Source organism: Pteropus medius, unplaced genomic scaffold (genome assembly GCF_902729225.1).
Source record: "Pteropus medius unplaced genomic scaffold, Ma_sr-lr_union100, whole genome shotgun sequence".
In the NCBI taxonomy this organism is placed as follows: domain Eukaryota; kingdom Metazoa; phylum Chordata; class Mammalia; order Chiroptera; family Pteropodidae; genus Pteropus; species Pteropus medius.
The window spans coordinates 332,369-346,561 of NW_024351072.1; the positions used below are offsets into that span (position 1 = coordinate 332,369).

The 14,193-nt window shown below is 41.6% G+C and overlaps 1 protein-coding gene across 14 annotated transcripts in view; it reads left to right on the forward strand.

Moving 5' to 3' along the window:
- SEPTIN6 (septin 6) overlaps positions 1-14,193 on the forward strand; it is a 76,352-nt gene that overhangs the window by 43,397 nt on the left and 18,762 nt on the right. For all 14 annotated transcript variants that reach the window (XM_039842485.1, XM_039842482.1, XM_039842477.1 and 11 more), the window contains 3 exons: positions 2,287-2,383; positions 5,285-5,453; positions 8,314-8,446. In XM_039842485.1, coding sequence (XP_039698419.1) covers positions 2,287-2,383; positions 5,285-5,453; positions 8,314-8,446 — 399 coding nt within the window. The remainder of the gene's footprint in view (positions 1-2,286; positions 2,384-5,284; positions 5,454-8,313; positions 8,447-14,193) is intronic.

Below are 14,193 nucleotides of genomic sequence, written 5' to 3' on the forward strand. Positions count from 1 at the left end.
GAGCTAGAAGAGAATCAAGAGGAAGAATTGGTTGTGAGATCAGTGCACAGATTAAACAAACAAAAAACATTTGCTGCAGGTTTCCCAGAATTGAACTTCCTCTTGTAATCTGGCCTTGCATGACCAGTTTACCCCAGAGTTTAGCGTGCTCACTTATCCGCTGTTCTAATCCCTAAATGGGTGTGGCAGACCAGCAGGGGTAGGCTTTGAAGTCAGCGAGACCTGGATTCCACTCCTTGCTCTGCCCTTACTGCTGTGTGCCTGCTGGCAAGTCACTTAGCCCTTCTGGACCTCGGTTTCCTCTTTAAAATGGAATAATAAGAGTAACTACCTCGAGCATTGTTGTAAAGGTTCAATGAGATAATACAACATAGAGTACCTGGTATGGAGTAGTACATAGAGTTTAGTGAATTGCTGCTGCTGCTAATACCAGTTCTGTAAATATCAATATTATTAGTACAATTGCTACTGCCTACTCTGTGAAGCCTGCTTTGACTTCCCATGAAGTTAGCCACTCCCTCCCCTGTGCTCCTCTAGCCCTTGAGCCTCTGTTTATAATATGGACCTTACTGTATTACCATTGTTGGCATGTCTCTCCCCTACCAGACTGTACACTCTCCAGGGGGTAGGCTCTGAGCTTTTTCTTTCTTTTTTTTTTTTTGAGCTTTTACAATGTTGTATTTTTCTTTTTTTGTTGTTTATTTTAATTAATTAATTTTTTTATGGTGACAGTGGTTAACAAAATCTAATAAGTTTCATCTGTACACTTGAACAGTAAGGCATGTATATATTTACACTGTGTGTTCACCTCCCATAGTTAGATTTCTTCTGTCACATATTTGACGCCTTTACCCCCCATCTGCCCCCCTCCCCTCATCCCCTTACACTCTGGTAACCACTAGTCTATAGTCCATGTCCATGAGTCTCTGTTTATTTGTCCTGTTCCTTTGTTGCTTTTAGGTTTATATCCCACATATAAGTGATATGTGATTTTCAACTTTTTCTGTCTGGGTTATTTCACTTCGCATGATTATCTCGAGGTCCATCCATGTTTGTATTTTTCTTAATGCCTAGCACATAGCAGTAGCTCAATAAGTATTTGTAGAATGGATGAATGAGCAAATGAGTCAAAATATCTATGATCAAGGCCTGTTTCTCCAAGCAGGCTAAGAAAGATCCAGTGGGCATTCTTACTTGTCCTTGTAAAGCCCTTTCAGGTAAAGCCCTGCCCAGAATCACCGGGTTTGTAAACAATATTTATTCAGTGGTTCTATTTGGCCAGTGGTCACTCAGCATTTAAACCTGGCCAGCTCCCTGTGTAAGGAGCATAAGGAGTGTTTCCTAAACTCCACACTACCGTCTGGGGAGCAGCTGCCTCTTTGACCCCTAAAGTCTTCATCAGCCAGGCCTCGCTCCTCATTATCCCTTCTAAGCACCAAGCTCAGACCCCTGTTTGTACTTGGACTTTCTTTCTTTTTTACTATTCCTATGGCCTTGTCACTGCCATTCAAGTAATATTTATGAAGCACCCACTGTGTGCACAACACCAGATTATGCATTTGAGCCCTTGGTCATATTCTATCTTATGTGATCTTGGGTATGTAATTTGGATTTCCTCAACAAAATTGTAAGCTCCTAGAGAGTGAGGGAGTGTGTCGTCTACTTCTTTTGTGTCTCTTACAGCACCTAAAACAGAGTCCAGCACAGTCATGGGCATGTGGATAAATACTTGTGGACTTGATGTCTAGGCTCAAGAGGTCAGTGTGAGCTCTCGCTCCATGGAAGAATGAGAACAAGGAACATACAGCTCAGTCAGCAATATGGTTTCAGTATATACCTAACCTCAGGGCTCTCACACTTTGGGGAAGGAGGAGGGCCAGTGATCCTAGTCCTCTTTGTTCTCCTTTAGCCTCTCGATACACATGTAGCTCCCCTCATTCCACTCACCCACCTTCCAAAGGCTCTTTCCCTCAGCAACTATGAATATTGAAGAGCTAGCTAATCTCTGTATCTCATTATTCTGCCAATTTTCTGTCTTTGTCTGTTCCCTATGCATTCGGCCATGTCATCGTTACCTTCTATTATGAATTTCTGAACAGCAGAAGTCTGGATTAGGCCTCTTATCCCCACATAGCTTGGGAGCTGAAGAAATGCCTCTTGATGTTGATGACATTGAGGGACACCACAGTGTGAGGGCCTGAGGCCCAGGAGATGGATAGCAGTTGTATTGTGGGAGGCTCTGCCTCTCCCCTAGAATTCTGAGCTTTTGTTTGCCTTCCATTTCAGGCCCACCTGCCTTTTGCTGTCATTGGCAGCACAGAAGAACTGAAGATAGGCAACAAGATGATGAAGGCCCGGCAGTACCCTTGGGGCACGGTGCAGGGTGAGTGAGTCTCCAGGAGACAAGAAGAAGGGAGCCCCTTCTGTCCATCTCTTTGCTTGTCCCCAGCTACGGCGTGACCAGTTCCTAACTTGTCCCCAGTCTCTACCCTTTTGGCTTGGGCCTCAAACAGCCATAAGGGTCACCAGCAGGCAAACTGGCTCCGTACCTAGATTCTCTGCTGTGAGCAGGCTCTCTTTGTCTCTAATAGAGAAAGCATTCCTAAAACAAAAACAAATGTACCTGGAGCAAGGTGGGAAGGAATGTGCAAGAAAGCATGTGTACTTGCCCAAGTGCACCGGGAGACGTACAACAATGTCCAAAGCAGTGTTATTCATAATAACAAATAATTAGGAACAACTCAGATATCCAGTGAAAATAAATTAGATGAATTGTGAAATGTTAGTGTAATGGGATATTATACTACAGTGAAATGAATGGATTATAGTTACATCTATATGAATGCATCTCAGAAACATAATGTTGAGCTAATTAAGTCATAGAAGAATACATGCTGTGTGATTCCATTTATATGAAATCCAAAAATAGACAGAAGTAAACAAGATACATATCTTTAGGAATTCATATGTAAGTAGTAAAACTATAAAGAAAAACAAAGGAATGATCAACCCAAAAGTCAGGTTAAGTGTCATGGCAGGGAAGGAGGGGCATGAGATCAGGAAGGGACATAAAAAGGGCTTCTAAGGTGCTGGTAATGTTTCCCCTGGGCTGTGGATACATTGGTATTCATTTTTTATAATTCTTTAAATTGCACATTTCATGGACTCTGTTTATGTATGATTATTTTGCAATTTAAAAACACATTGTATATACACTCTGGAAAGTTCCTTTTATGGTCTGCCTAATATGTGTTAAGTTATACTCTGACTAGTCAGTTCAGTGGATAAAACAAGGCCTAGGACTGAAATCAGTGAAAGGGGTACCTGGCCCTCTGAGTCTGCAGCTATAAGCTAGGTCTGGGATTGCAGGAGCACCATATGTGACAGGGTGGGTGGTTCACTGTGGACTCATCTTTGCCACTGAGCAAAAAACTGAAATCAGGTAGGAAGTTGTCCATATTGCATCCAAAGGCTGGCGTGCTTTACGGCACACTAGAGACCCCTCCAGCGGTACCCATATTTTCCATAAGTAGAACAAAACTAGTTGTCAGAGGTGTGCTAGATTTTGGTCTTCTCTGCCATTTAAGGCTGGAGATGCTGTGCTAGGAACACTTGCAAATGGTTTCTGGACCAACAGTCCCACCCTGGGAATGAATTTGTGATCTGAGAGACAGGAACCTGAGGAGAATCCAGCAGGCATGGTTCCAATGACTTCCTCCAGATTAGGCCATCCTGCGCCTGACAAAGTGGTTTTTGAATGTTTTTCTTGTAAGTCAGGGATCACCATTCTGTTTGAGTGAGATAGAAGCTGTGTATTGTCTGGGCAGCCTGCAGGGACCTTGGAGTCACTCCTTCTGACTGACCATCAGGGATCACTGTCTGAAGACGGAAGAAGAGATGGTCCTTAAAAGTTGCCTAACTGATGCAGTTTTTAATATTAGCTTATATTCTATGACAGTGAGGGGCTTTATCCCAAAAGCAATGGGTCTGAAGTACAGGGGTTATGTGGGCTGATTTGGGCTTTGGAAAGATTAATCTTATGACTTCAAGGCAGTCTGCTGCAACTGTGCCCCACCCTATCATCTCGGACTCCCTCCCTGACCCCACTACCCTCTCCCACACCTTGTGAGACAGAATCTGGAGTGACTATGCCTCTTCATCATCTCAGACCCACTGTCCCCACATGGTCAGGCCAGACACTTCCGTTCTGATACAGTGGAGCCATGCCTGGAGACACATGCCAGAGCACTGCTCACAACCTTATGTTCTAACCAGAAGTCCACGTTGCTATGATTTGGTCCACATCTCTGTCTTTCTTGGCCACTGCCCAAATGAAGACCTTTGCCACACTCTTTTGAGGAGGGAACTTGTTCACTCAGGCTGGAAAGTGGGGTCTTCTCTGTCCTGGTCACCATTGCTGCTGTCAAGCCATCATCCACCCTCTAAAAAACACCTCCATTGAATCTTCTACCATCAAGATGGGCCACACCCTTCCTTGTCACTGTCATCTATTGATGTCCTAGTTCTTCTCCTTTATTCTTTAGAGACTCTGGCACCTGGTCATAGCCTTTGCCTCTGCTTTAGATAACCTGGATTGGAATCCTAACTCTGCAACTTACTATGTAACCTTGCCTAACCTCATTGAGATCTTGCAAAGACTATTCCCTCAACTGCCTAATACATTTCTATCCTTCCTTCAAGAATCATCTTAGGGGTTGCCTCTTTGGCGAGGCCTTCACTCTCCCAGGAGTTCTTAGTCCCATCCTCTTCTAGATTTTAATTGCACCTTGGCTCTATATCTCCATTTTCATAATTTTTGCATTGTATTATATTTGTCTATTTGCATCTATTCTTCCGCTAAACTCTAAGCTCCTGAGGCAAGACTGCCTGACTTCATTTCTAAATTGCCAGTGCCTCATACCATACTGAAAACAGAGATTCCGCAAAAATTTATCAGAAGGATGGCTGAAGTGCATGTGCCATTGTCCTAAGAGTGGTGCAGAGCAAACACTCCTGTGGATGTCTGGTAAATGGGGTTTAAGGAGCTACTGAATGCCTTTGTAGATTTTTTAATGGTGTTACAGTTTTTCATTACTATCATTCTTGTAACTTTTCATTTGCCTTTTCAGTAGAAAAGCAAATCAGGAGGCAAATTTGAAGGCTCTACATACATAGATTGAAAGGCAATGTCGCTGTTAGACATTTCACCTCTCATTTCTTTCATTTCTGCTTCTTTTGGCCTTCCTTTCAATATACTTTCAATTTTCCATCTCTTGCTATGCAGTTGAAAACGAGGCCCATTGTGACTTTGTGAAGCTGCGGGAGATGCTGATTCGGGTCAACATGGAGGACCTCCGGGAGCAGACCCACAGCCGGCACTATGAGCTCTACCGCCGCTGTAAGCTGGAGGAAATGGGCTTTAAGGACACCGACCCTGACAGCAAACCCTTCAGGTAACCTCTCCTGCCAGCCCAGCTCAGCTCAGCCCAGCACCCCCAGGGGGTGTGGAAGCCTTGCTCTGGAGCATACACAGAGGGCAGACACAGGCACTCAGGTGAGAGCAGCAGGGCTCAGTCACTTGCTAGTTCCACCTGCTCATTCCTCTCTGCCGCCAAACTCCTGCCCTGGGGAACTGTGCCAGGTGAACTTGGTAAGCACAGAGCCAGGGAGGAGGCCCAGAGGCCCAGAAAGGCCAATGGTTTCATTGCTAGAAGTGCGCACGCACGCGTGCACACACACACACGCACATACACACAGAACGATAAGAGGGGAAGCCCTGGGCTGGGGCCTTGTTCCCCAGTGTGGCAGTTTGTGCCTGTCCTCCACCTCCACTTTCCTTATCAGGCTCCTGCTGCTCTGTTAGGTTTCCAGTATGTTCTTTACCCTCCTGCCCATTATCAAAACCAGATGGGACCAGGTAGCAGCCATTGCACATGTATTGATGAACTTCAGGCTCTTCATCCACTGTCCTTGGTGTTTGCATTCAAGTGGAAGTTTTGTTTTGACCACAGGATGTTAATAATCATTGACATACTTCTCAAATCTAAGATGCTTCCAGAAAAGAAGAATATTTTCGATCGGAGTGATATGCCAAGTATAAGTGTTTGATCTATATGCATGATATGTGACATAAGCCCCACATTTTAAATGACCATGTGGTGCCCTTTACTAGGGCTCAGTCTCCTTGTAGGAAATATCAGGCATCAATAAGCAAGTGAGGGGGAAGCTTGTGGGCTAAGAAGGCTTTCAGATGGCCTCTGAGATCCCATTGTACCTATTCACAGTGGAAAGCTGGCCTGGGGACAAATCATAGCCAGTCCTTCAGGGATGCCTAGTTCTGGAGGGCCAGATCCAATCCCCCTCACCAGCAGGGGCCACTGGAACTCCTGGAGTTGGAAGGAGGTGTGCTTGTCTCTTTAATGGGCACTCCCTTAGCTTTCTCTCTCCTTCCCTCTGTCAGCTTTAATCTGCATCTGTAGAGGAAAAGATGTGCTTCTACCTGTTCATCTAGTCCTCTCCCCTTCTTCTTTGCTCCATCCTGAACACCTGCTACCCATGTCTTCACCCTCTGCACTACTCCTCTGCTGGCTTCTTTCCATGTTGCATGCAAACATTTTCATACTAAAAGAAACTTGCCCTCTAGTGCTCCTCCTCACCATCCTTTGTCCTGTCAAGAAGTTTGGCTCTGACGGGATGGAGAAAGAGTTACTCTGTATTTACTAGCTTCTGACTCCACCACGCCACTGAAATGCCTCCCTTCAAAGTCAACAATCACAAGCTCATGGCTGATTATAGGGTGACCGCTGAGTCCCATCTTTTTTGATCTGAAAGTTTGATACTCCTTCCTAATGCGTCCTTCCCAAAGTTCTCTCTGCCTTTGGCCTTTCTAGCACTGGCCTGGCTGGGTTTAGTCCTATCTCTCTCGCTACTCCTTCTCAGCCTCATTGGCAGGCTCATTTTCTTTTCAGCTTTAGATGTTGTGCCCTAAGATTCTTTCTTCGGGTCTATGCTCTCTATTCTCTTTGTGGCTGATTCTTTCTCCTCTCACAGCCCTAATTGCCACTTAGAAATAAGGACTCTTAAGCTAAAACCTTACTTTTGAGCTCCAAACCTATTGATCTAACTGCATACTGGATGTTTTCACTTGGACATTCAATAGGGGACATACCTAAAACTCAAGCTTCTAAAATTTAAATCATCTTCCCTCATAGCATACTCCTTCTCCAGTGTTCCCTGTTGCAGTTCATAGTACTATCATCCACCTGGTTGCTCAAGCCAAAAAACCGGAATCATCTTTGCATCCTCCTAAGTCCTGGGAGTCCTGCTTCCCTTACTATTCCTCCAGGTCCCTCAAGTCCCCCATTCCCTACCAACCCTTAACATCAAGATCTTGTCATTTCTTACTCGGATAGTCGGAAAGTCTATCCATGCAACACCCAGAGGGGTCTTTCACATTTTCAAATTGCATCAAGTTTAAAACCTTATAGTGGATAAATGTCCGAGTCTGATATGGCATCGAATGCCTGCTCTCTCTTGCCATACTCAGGAACTTCATCTCCCACCATTCCACAGCCATCACCTGCCTCTCTAGCCATTCTGGACTATGCCTGGTCTCTGAGCATGACAACCTCTCCATGTGGGCATTTCCATATGCTGTCCTCTTCAGAGCACAGTTTCTCCTCTTCTTTACCAGGCTAGCTCCTATTTCTTTAAAACTAAGTCCAGGCTGGGGGCAGGAAGACTTAGCCCAGGCATCTATCACTAGATTGTGAGTTCTTTGATGGCAGGCACAGTGGTTTTTGTCTCTGGATGATGAGTGACTAGCATAGCGTCACTCAGTCCTCTGTCTAGCACGTGGTGTAGTAGCATCAAGTGTTTATTGCACTAACTCACTAATATGGTCAGTTTCAGAACGAAGACCTGGTAGCAGAGTGCAGTGAGAGGACCTAGAGTAAGAAACAAGAGATGCAGCTCCCAGTTCCAGCTCTGCCTCTAACTAGCCATGTGGTCTTGAGCAAGTCACCTCACCTCTCAGGACCTGTTTCCTTGCCTGTAAAACTAGAGTATAGAAGCATATGTTCTAAGTCACTCCCAGTTCCAAATATCTCTCCCGTTCAACAGGGCTGTCCCATGCCCCTCAAGCAGCTGTCACATTCCACACCACCTGCCCATAGCTTTGTGGTTCCGTTTTCACACCTCTCCCAGAATTGGGGAAGGGAAGATGGGGGTACCCAGAGAGGATCATTGGGGGCCAGTTTTTATCAAATAGGAGCCATTTCAAAGGCAGAGGAATTAACCTGACCATGTTCGCAGTTTACAGGAGACATATGAGGCCAAAAGGAATGAGTTCCTAGGAGAGCTCCAGAAGAAAGAAGAGGAGATGAGGCAAATGTTCGTCCAAAGAGTCAAAGAGAAAGAAGCTGAACTCAAAGAGGCAGAGAAAGAGGTAAATGTGAGCCTAGGTGCCAGACGGGAAGGAAAAAGAAGCTGAACTTGGGCGTGGCAGAGGCTTCTATCCCAAGAGCATAGCCAGTGGAAACCCTGCAGCCTCCGGGCAGGAATAGGGCACAGCATCTGTAGCCTTGCCTTGGTTGGCGCAGAAGGGGCTTTGGGAGGTCTGTGTCTTCTTAATCCTTCATTCCGCAAGACCGGGATGTTTTCTCATTCCATGTTACTTAATTCTCTAGAGGCACGCTGTCCATATGTGACTATTTAAATTTAAATTAATTAAAATTAAATAAAGTTTAAAACTCAGTTCCTCAGTCACATTAGCCACATTTCAAATGCTGAATCCTCATGAGATTAGTGGCTGTCATATTGGACAGCACAGATATAGAACATTTCCACAGAAAGTTCTATTGGGCAACACTGCTCAAGAGCCAAAACCTGACCTAGCCCCCTGAGGTCAGGTGAGAGCTGATTCTTTTCCCTCTTCCCAGGAGTTCAGAGCTCAGTAGGGACAGTTGATCACTTTCTTTGCTATCCCGCACATCCCAACTGCTCTGACGCACATCCCAACTGCTCTGACGGCCATGGAGAAAGATGGCCCCAGGCAGTTCAGGGTACCTTGCTGAAAACTAAAACGATGACAACTGGGGCATTTCCCTAGTCACTCGGAAATTCTGTTCCATTTCATGGTGGCATTTAAAAAAATCTGTGCAGCCCTGTCGAGTTTTTAAATTAAGGTTTAATACTCCTTCTGGGGTTTTCCTTACTTAAGCCATGCCTAATAGAGTGCAGTTAGTACTCTAACCATTGCCTTGGGTTCAAGGTCTCCCTACCAATTTGCCCACTGCTGCCTAAGTGCCCTCGGCTACAGTTTTGATCACATCAGCAACTGCTTCACCTCTCTGGGCCTCAAACCCATGATGAAGGGAAGCACTTAATTACTTTTCAAGTCTCTTCCCCTGTAATCTGCTGTGACTCTCTAGGGTTATCACCAAAGCCCAGAGCAAGGGTATTGATTTTATTTCAGTTTCATTTTTCGAAAGAAAAATGTCACCCAATACTTTTAAGAGGAGAGATAAGGGATCTCAAAGAGAAATGAATGAAAGGCCAATGAACAAAAGCCAAGTTACAGCAACTGATCAGCAAGCAGAGCTTCCACCACTCTACCACAAGTGACTAGTAAAAGCTTGTTTACCAGGCAAGTCTATCATGCACCACCTTTTATGAAGTGACAGTCCCAAATATCTCCAGGATTTGGAGACCTGACCTCCTTCATGGTGTGCTGCAAGTGCTAAAGAATTCTATATTCTCTCCTGAATCCTCAAAAGAAAGTGAAATTATTCTTGGTCTAGTCTTACTATTCAGGATAGTTTATCGCATTCTAGTTTGTTACCACATGGTCTTCCTCCCTGATCCACTTACCACAATGGCATGCCAGAATATTCTTGCTGTTCTTTGGGTCTCTGGCTCTATTCAATGCTAGTGAAGCCTCCCTTTGATCTAATGATCAAGGCTGAAGTCTCCACATTCTTTCCATTTAAAAAAAAAAATTTTATGACGACATTGGTTAACAAAATCCGATAAGTTTCAGCTGAACATTTTAACAATAAGGAGTATATACATTCTTTGTGTGTTCCTCTTCCACAGTTAGAGTTGTTTCTGTCACCACATATTTGACCCATTTTATCCCATCTCCCTTCCCCCTCCCCTCTTCCACCTCATCCCTACCCTCTGGCAACCACTAGTCTATCGTCCATGTACATGAGTCTCTGTTTGTTTGTCCTCTTTGTTTATTGCTTTTAGGTTTATATCTCATATACAAGTGATATCACGTGGTTTTCAACGTTTTCTGTCTAGTTTATTTCACTTATCATGATTATCTCGAGTTCCATCCATGTTGTCGCAAATGGCAGTATTTCATCTCTCCTTATGGCTGAGTAATACTCCATTATATTTATATATATATATATATATATATATATATATATATATATATATATATATGTATGTATATATACCACAGCTTCTTTAGCCAATCATCTATCGTAGGACACTTCGGTTGCTTCCATGTCCTGGCCAATGTGAATAATGCTATGAACATCGGTGTGCAAATATTTTTCGGATATGAGTTTTTAAGTCTTTGGGGTAAATACCCAGTTGAGGAATTGCTGGATCATATGGTAGATTAATTCTTAGTTTTCTGAGGAACCTCCATACTGTTTTCCATAGTGGCTGTACCAATTTGCAGTCCAACCAGCAATGTATGAGGGATTTTTTTTTATCTGTATACTTTCCAACATTTGTTGTTACTTGTCCTGTTCATAATAGCTATTCTAACAGGTGTGAGATGGTATCTCATTGTGGTTTTGATTTGCATTTCCCTAATAGCTAGCAATGCTGAGCATCTTTTCATAGATTTGTTGGCCATTTGTATGTCTTCTTGAGAGAAGTGTCCGTTCAGGTCCTCTACCCATTTTTTGATTGGATCATTTGATTTTTTGCATTATTGAGTTGTATGAGTTCTTTGTATATTTTGGATATTAGGTCATTATCGGAGGCGTTGCTTGCAAATATATTTTCTAATTATGATGATTGTCTTTTTACCTTGTTGATGGTTTCTTTTGCTGAGCAGAAGCTTTTTAGTTTGATTCAGTCCCATTCATTTATTTTAGCTTTTCCTCCCCTTGCCTATGAGGTCAAATTCATAAAATCCTCTTTAAATTGAAGGTCTGTGAGTTTAGTTCCTATATTTTCTTCTATGCATTTTATTGTTTCAGGTTTTATATTCAGGTCCTAATCCATTTTGAATTAATTTTGGTGCGTGGTGATAGACAACAGTCTAGTTTCATTCTCTTGCAGGTGACTTTCCAGTTTTCTCAGCACCATTTATTGAAGAGTCTTTCCTTTCTCCACTGTATGTTTTTGGCTTTTTTGTCGAAAATTATTTGCTCATATAAATATGGGTTTACTTCTGGACTCTTGGTTCTGTTCCACTGATCCATGTGTCTGTTTTGCTGCCAGTACAATGCCGTTTTGATTATTGTCACTTTGTAGTATAATTTGAAGTCAGGCAGAGTGATGCCTCCAGCCTCATTCTCTTTTTTCAGGATGACTTTGGCAATTCGGGATCTTTTGTGCTTCCATACAAGTCTGATGATTTTTTCGTTCTGTTACTTTAAAAAATCCTGATGGGATTTTGAAGGAGATTGCATTAAATCTGTATAATGCTTTAGGTAATAAGGTCATTTTAACTTGTTGATTCTTCCAATCCAAGAACATGGAATATCTTTTCATTTCTTTATATCCTCTTTGATTTTTTTAATAGGGTCTTATAGTTTTCATTATATAGGTCCTTCACATGTTTTAATAGATTTATTCCTAGGTTATTCTTTTTGTTGCAATTGCAAAAGGAATTATTTTTTCCACTTCTTTTTCTGACACTTCGTTATTAGAGTATAGGAAAGCTATGGATTTTTGAACGTTGATTTCGTATCCAGAGACTTTACTATATTTGCTTATTGTTTCTAGTAGTGTTCTTATGGAGTCTTTAGGGTTTTCTACATAGAGAATCATGTCATCCGCAAATAGGAACAGTTTGACTTCGTTTCCTATTTGAATGCCTTTTATATCTTTCTCTTGTCTGACTGCACCTGCTAGGACCTCCAATGTTATATTGAATAACAGTGGTGATAGTGGATAGCCTTACCTTGTTCCTGCTCTTAGAGGGAAAGTTTTTAGTTTTTCACCATTAAGTATAATGTTGCCTGAGGGTTTGTCATACATGGCCTTTATTATGTTAAGGTACTTTCCTTCTATACCGATTATGTTAAGTGTTTTGATCACAAATGGATGATGTATCTTGTCGAAGGCTGTTTCTGCATCTATTGATATAATCGTATGATTCTTATTTTTTAATTTGTTTATGTGGTGTATCACATTAATCGATTTGTGTATGTTGAACCATCCCTGTGCCCCTGGGATGAAGCCTACTTGGTCATGGTGTATAATCTTTTAAATTTGTTGCTGTATTCGGTTCACTAGTATGTTTTTTTTAGGATTTTTGCATCTGTGTTCATGAGAGATATTGGTCTGTAGTTTTCTTTTTTTCTGTTATCTTTACCAGGTTTTGGTATCAGTAATATTGGCCTCGTAAAAAGTTTTGGGAAGTATTGCTTCCTCTTCAATTTTTTGGAAGAGTTTGATGAGAATGGGTGTTAAATCTTCTCTGAATGTTTGGTAAAATTCACTGATGAGCCATCTGGTCCTGGATTTTTACTTTTTGGTAGGTTTTTGATGATTGTTTCAATTTCCATACCACTGATCAGTCTATTTAGATTTTCCAGTTCTTCTTGATTCAAACTAGGAAGGTTATATTTTTCTAAGTACTGATCCATTTCTTTTAGGTTATTAAATTTGGTGTTATATACTTTTTCATAGTATTCTTGTATGATCCTTTGTATTTCTGCGATGTCATTTCCCCTTTTTCATCCCTGATTTTGTTTATTTGTGCCCTTTCTCTTTTTTCTTTAGTGAGTCTAGCCAGGATTTTGTCAATTTTATTAACCTTCTCAAAGAACCAGCTCTTTATTGCATTTATTTTATATATATATTTATTTGTTTTCAATTTTATTTATTTCTGCTCTAATTTTGATTATTTCATTCCTTCTGCTGAACTTAGGCTTCATTTGTTCTTCATCTTCTAGTGTTTTAAGATGAAACGTCAATAGACTAGTGATTACCAGATGGGAAGAGGGAAAGGAGAGGTTGACGGGGTAAAGGGGGTCAAATATGTGGTGACAGAAAGAAATCTAACTATGGGAGGTAAACACACAGTGTAAACGTATATATGTCTTACTGTTAAAGTTTACAGCTGAAACTTCTTGGATTTCATTAACCAATGCCATCATAAAAAATAAATAAATATAAATAAATAAATAAATAAATAAATAAATAAATAAATAAATAAGTAAATAAGTAAATAACCAACCAACCAACCAACCTATACCCAATGTGGCAAGGGGAAAAAAATGGATGAAGTGTTAGGTTGTTTATTTGGGCTTATTCTTGTTTTTTAAGGTAGGCCCGAATTATATGAACTTTCCTCTTATGACCACTTTTGCTGTGTCCCAAAAGTTTTGATATGTTGTACTATCATTATCATTCATTTCTATATATCTTTTGATGTCTCTTTTAATTTCTTCTCTGATCCGGTTATTCTTCAGTAGCATGTTGTTTAATTTCCATGTATTTGTGGTTCTTACCACTTTCTTTCTGCAGTTGATGTCACGATTCAAAGCATTATGATCAGAGAATATGGTTGTTATGATTTTGACCCTATTATATTTGTTGAGGCTATCTCTGTATCCTAGTATGTGGTCAATTCTTGAGAAGGTCCCATGCGCACTAGAGAAGAATGTATAAGCAGCTGTTTTGGGACGAAAGGCTCTGTAAATGTCAATTATGTACAGCTGGTCTAATGAGTCATTTAAAAATGTTATTTCCTTATTGATTTTCTGTTTGGATGATCTGTCTATATCTAACAGTGGGGTATTTAGGTCCCCTACTACGATAGTGTTGGTCTGTTTCTACCTTTAGTTCTGTTAGTAATTGTCATATATATTTAGAGGCTCCCTGATTGGGACCATAGATAGTAATACGTGTTATGTCTTCTTGGTGCATGATTCTCTTTATCATCATGGAGTGTCCCTCAGTATCTTTCTTTACTTTTTTTTTTTATTTTGAAGT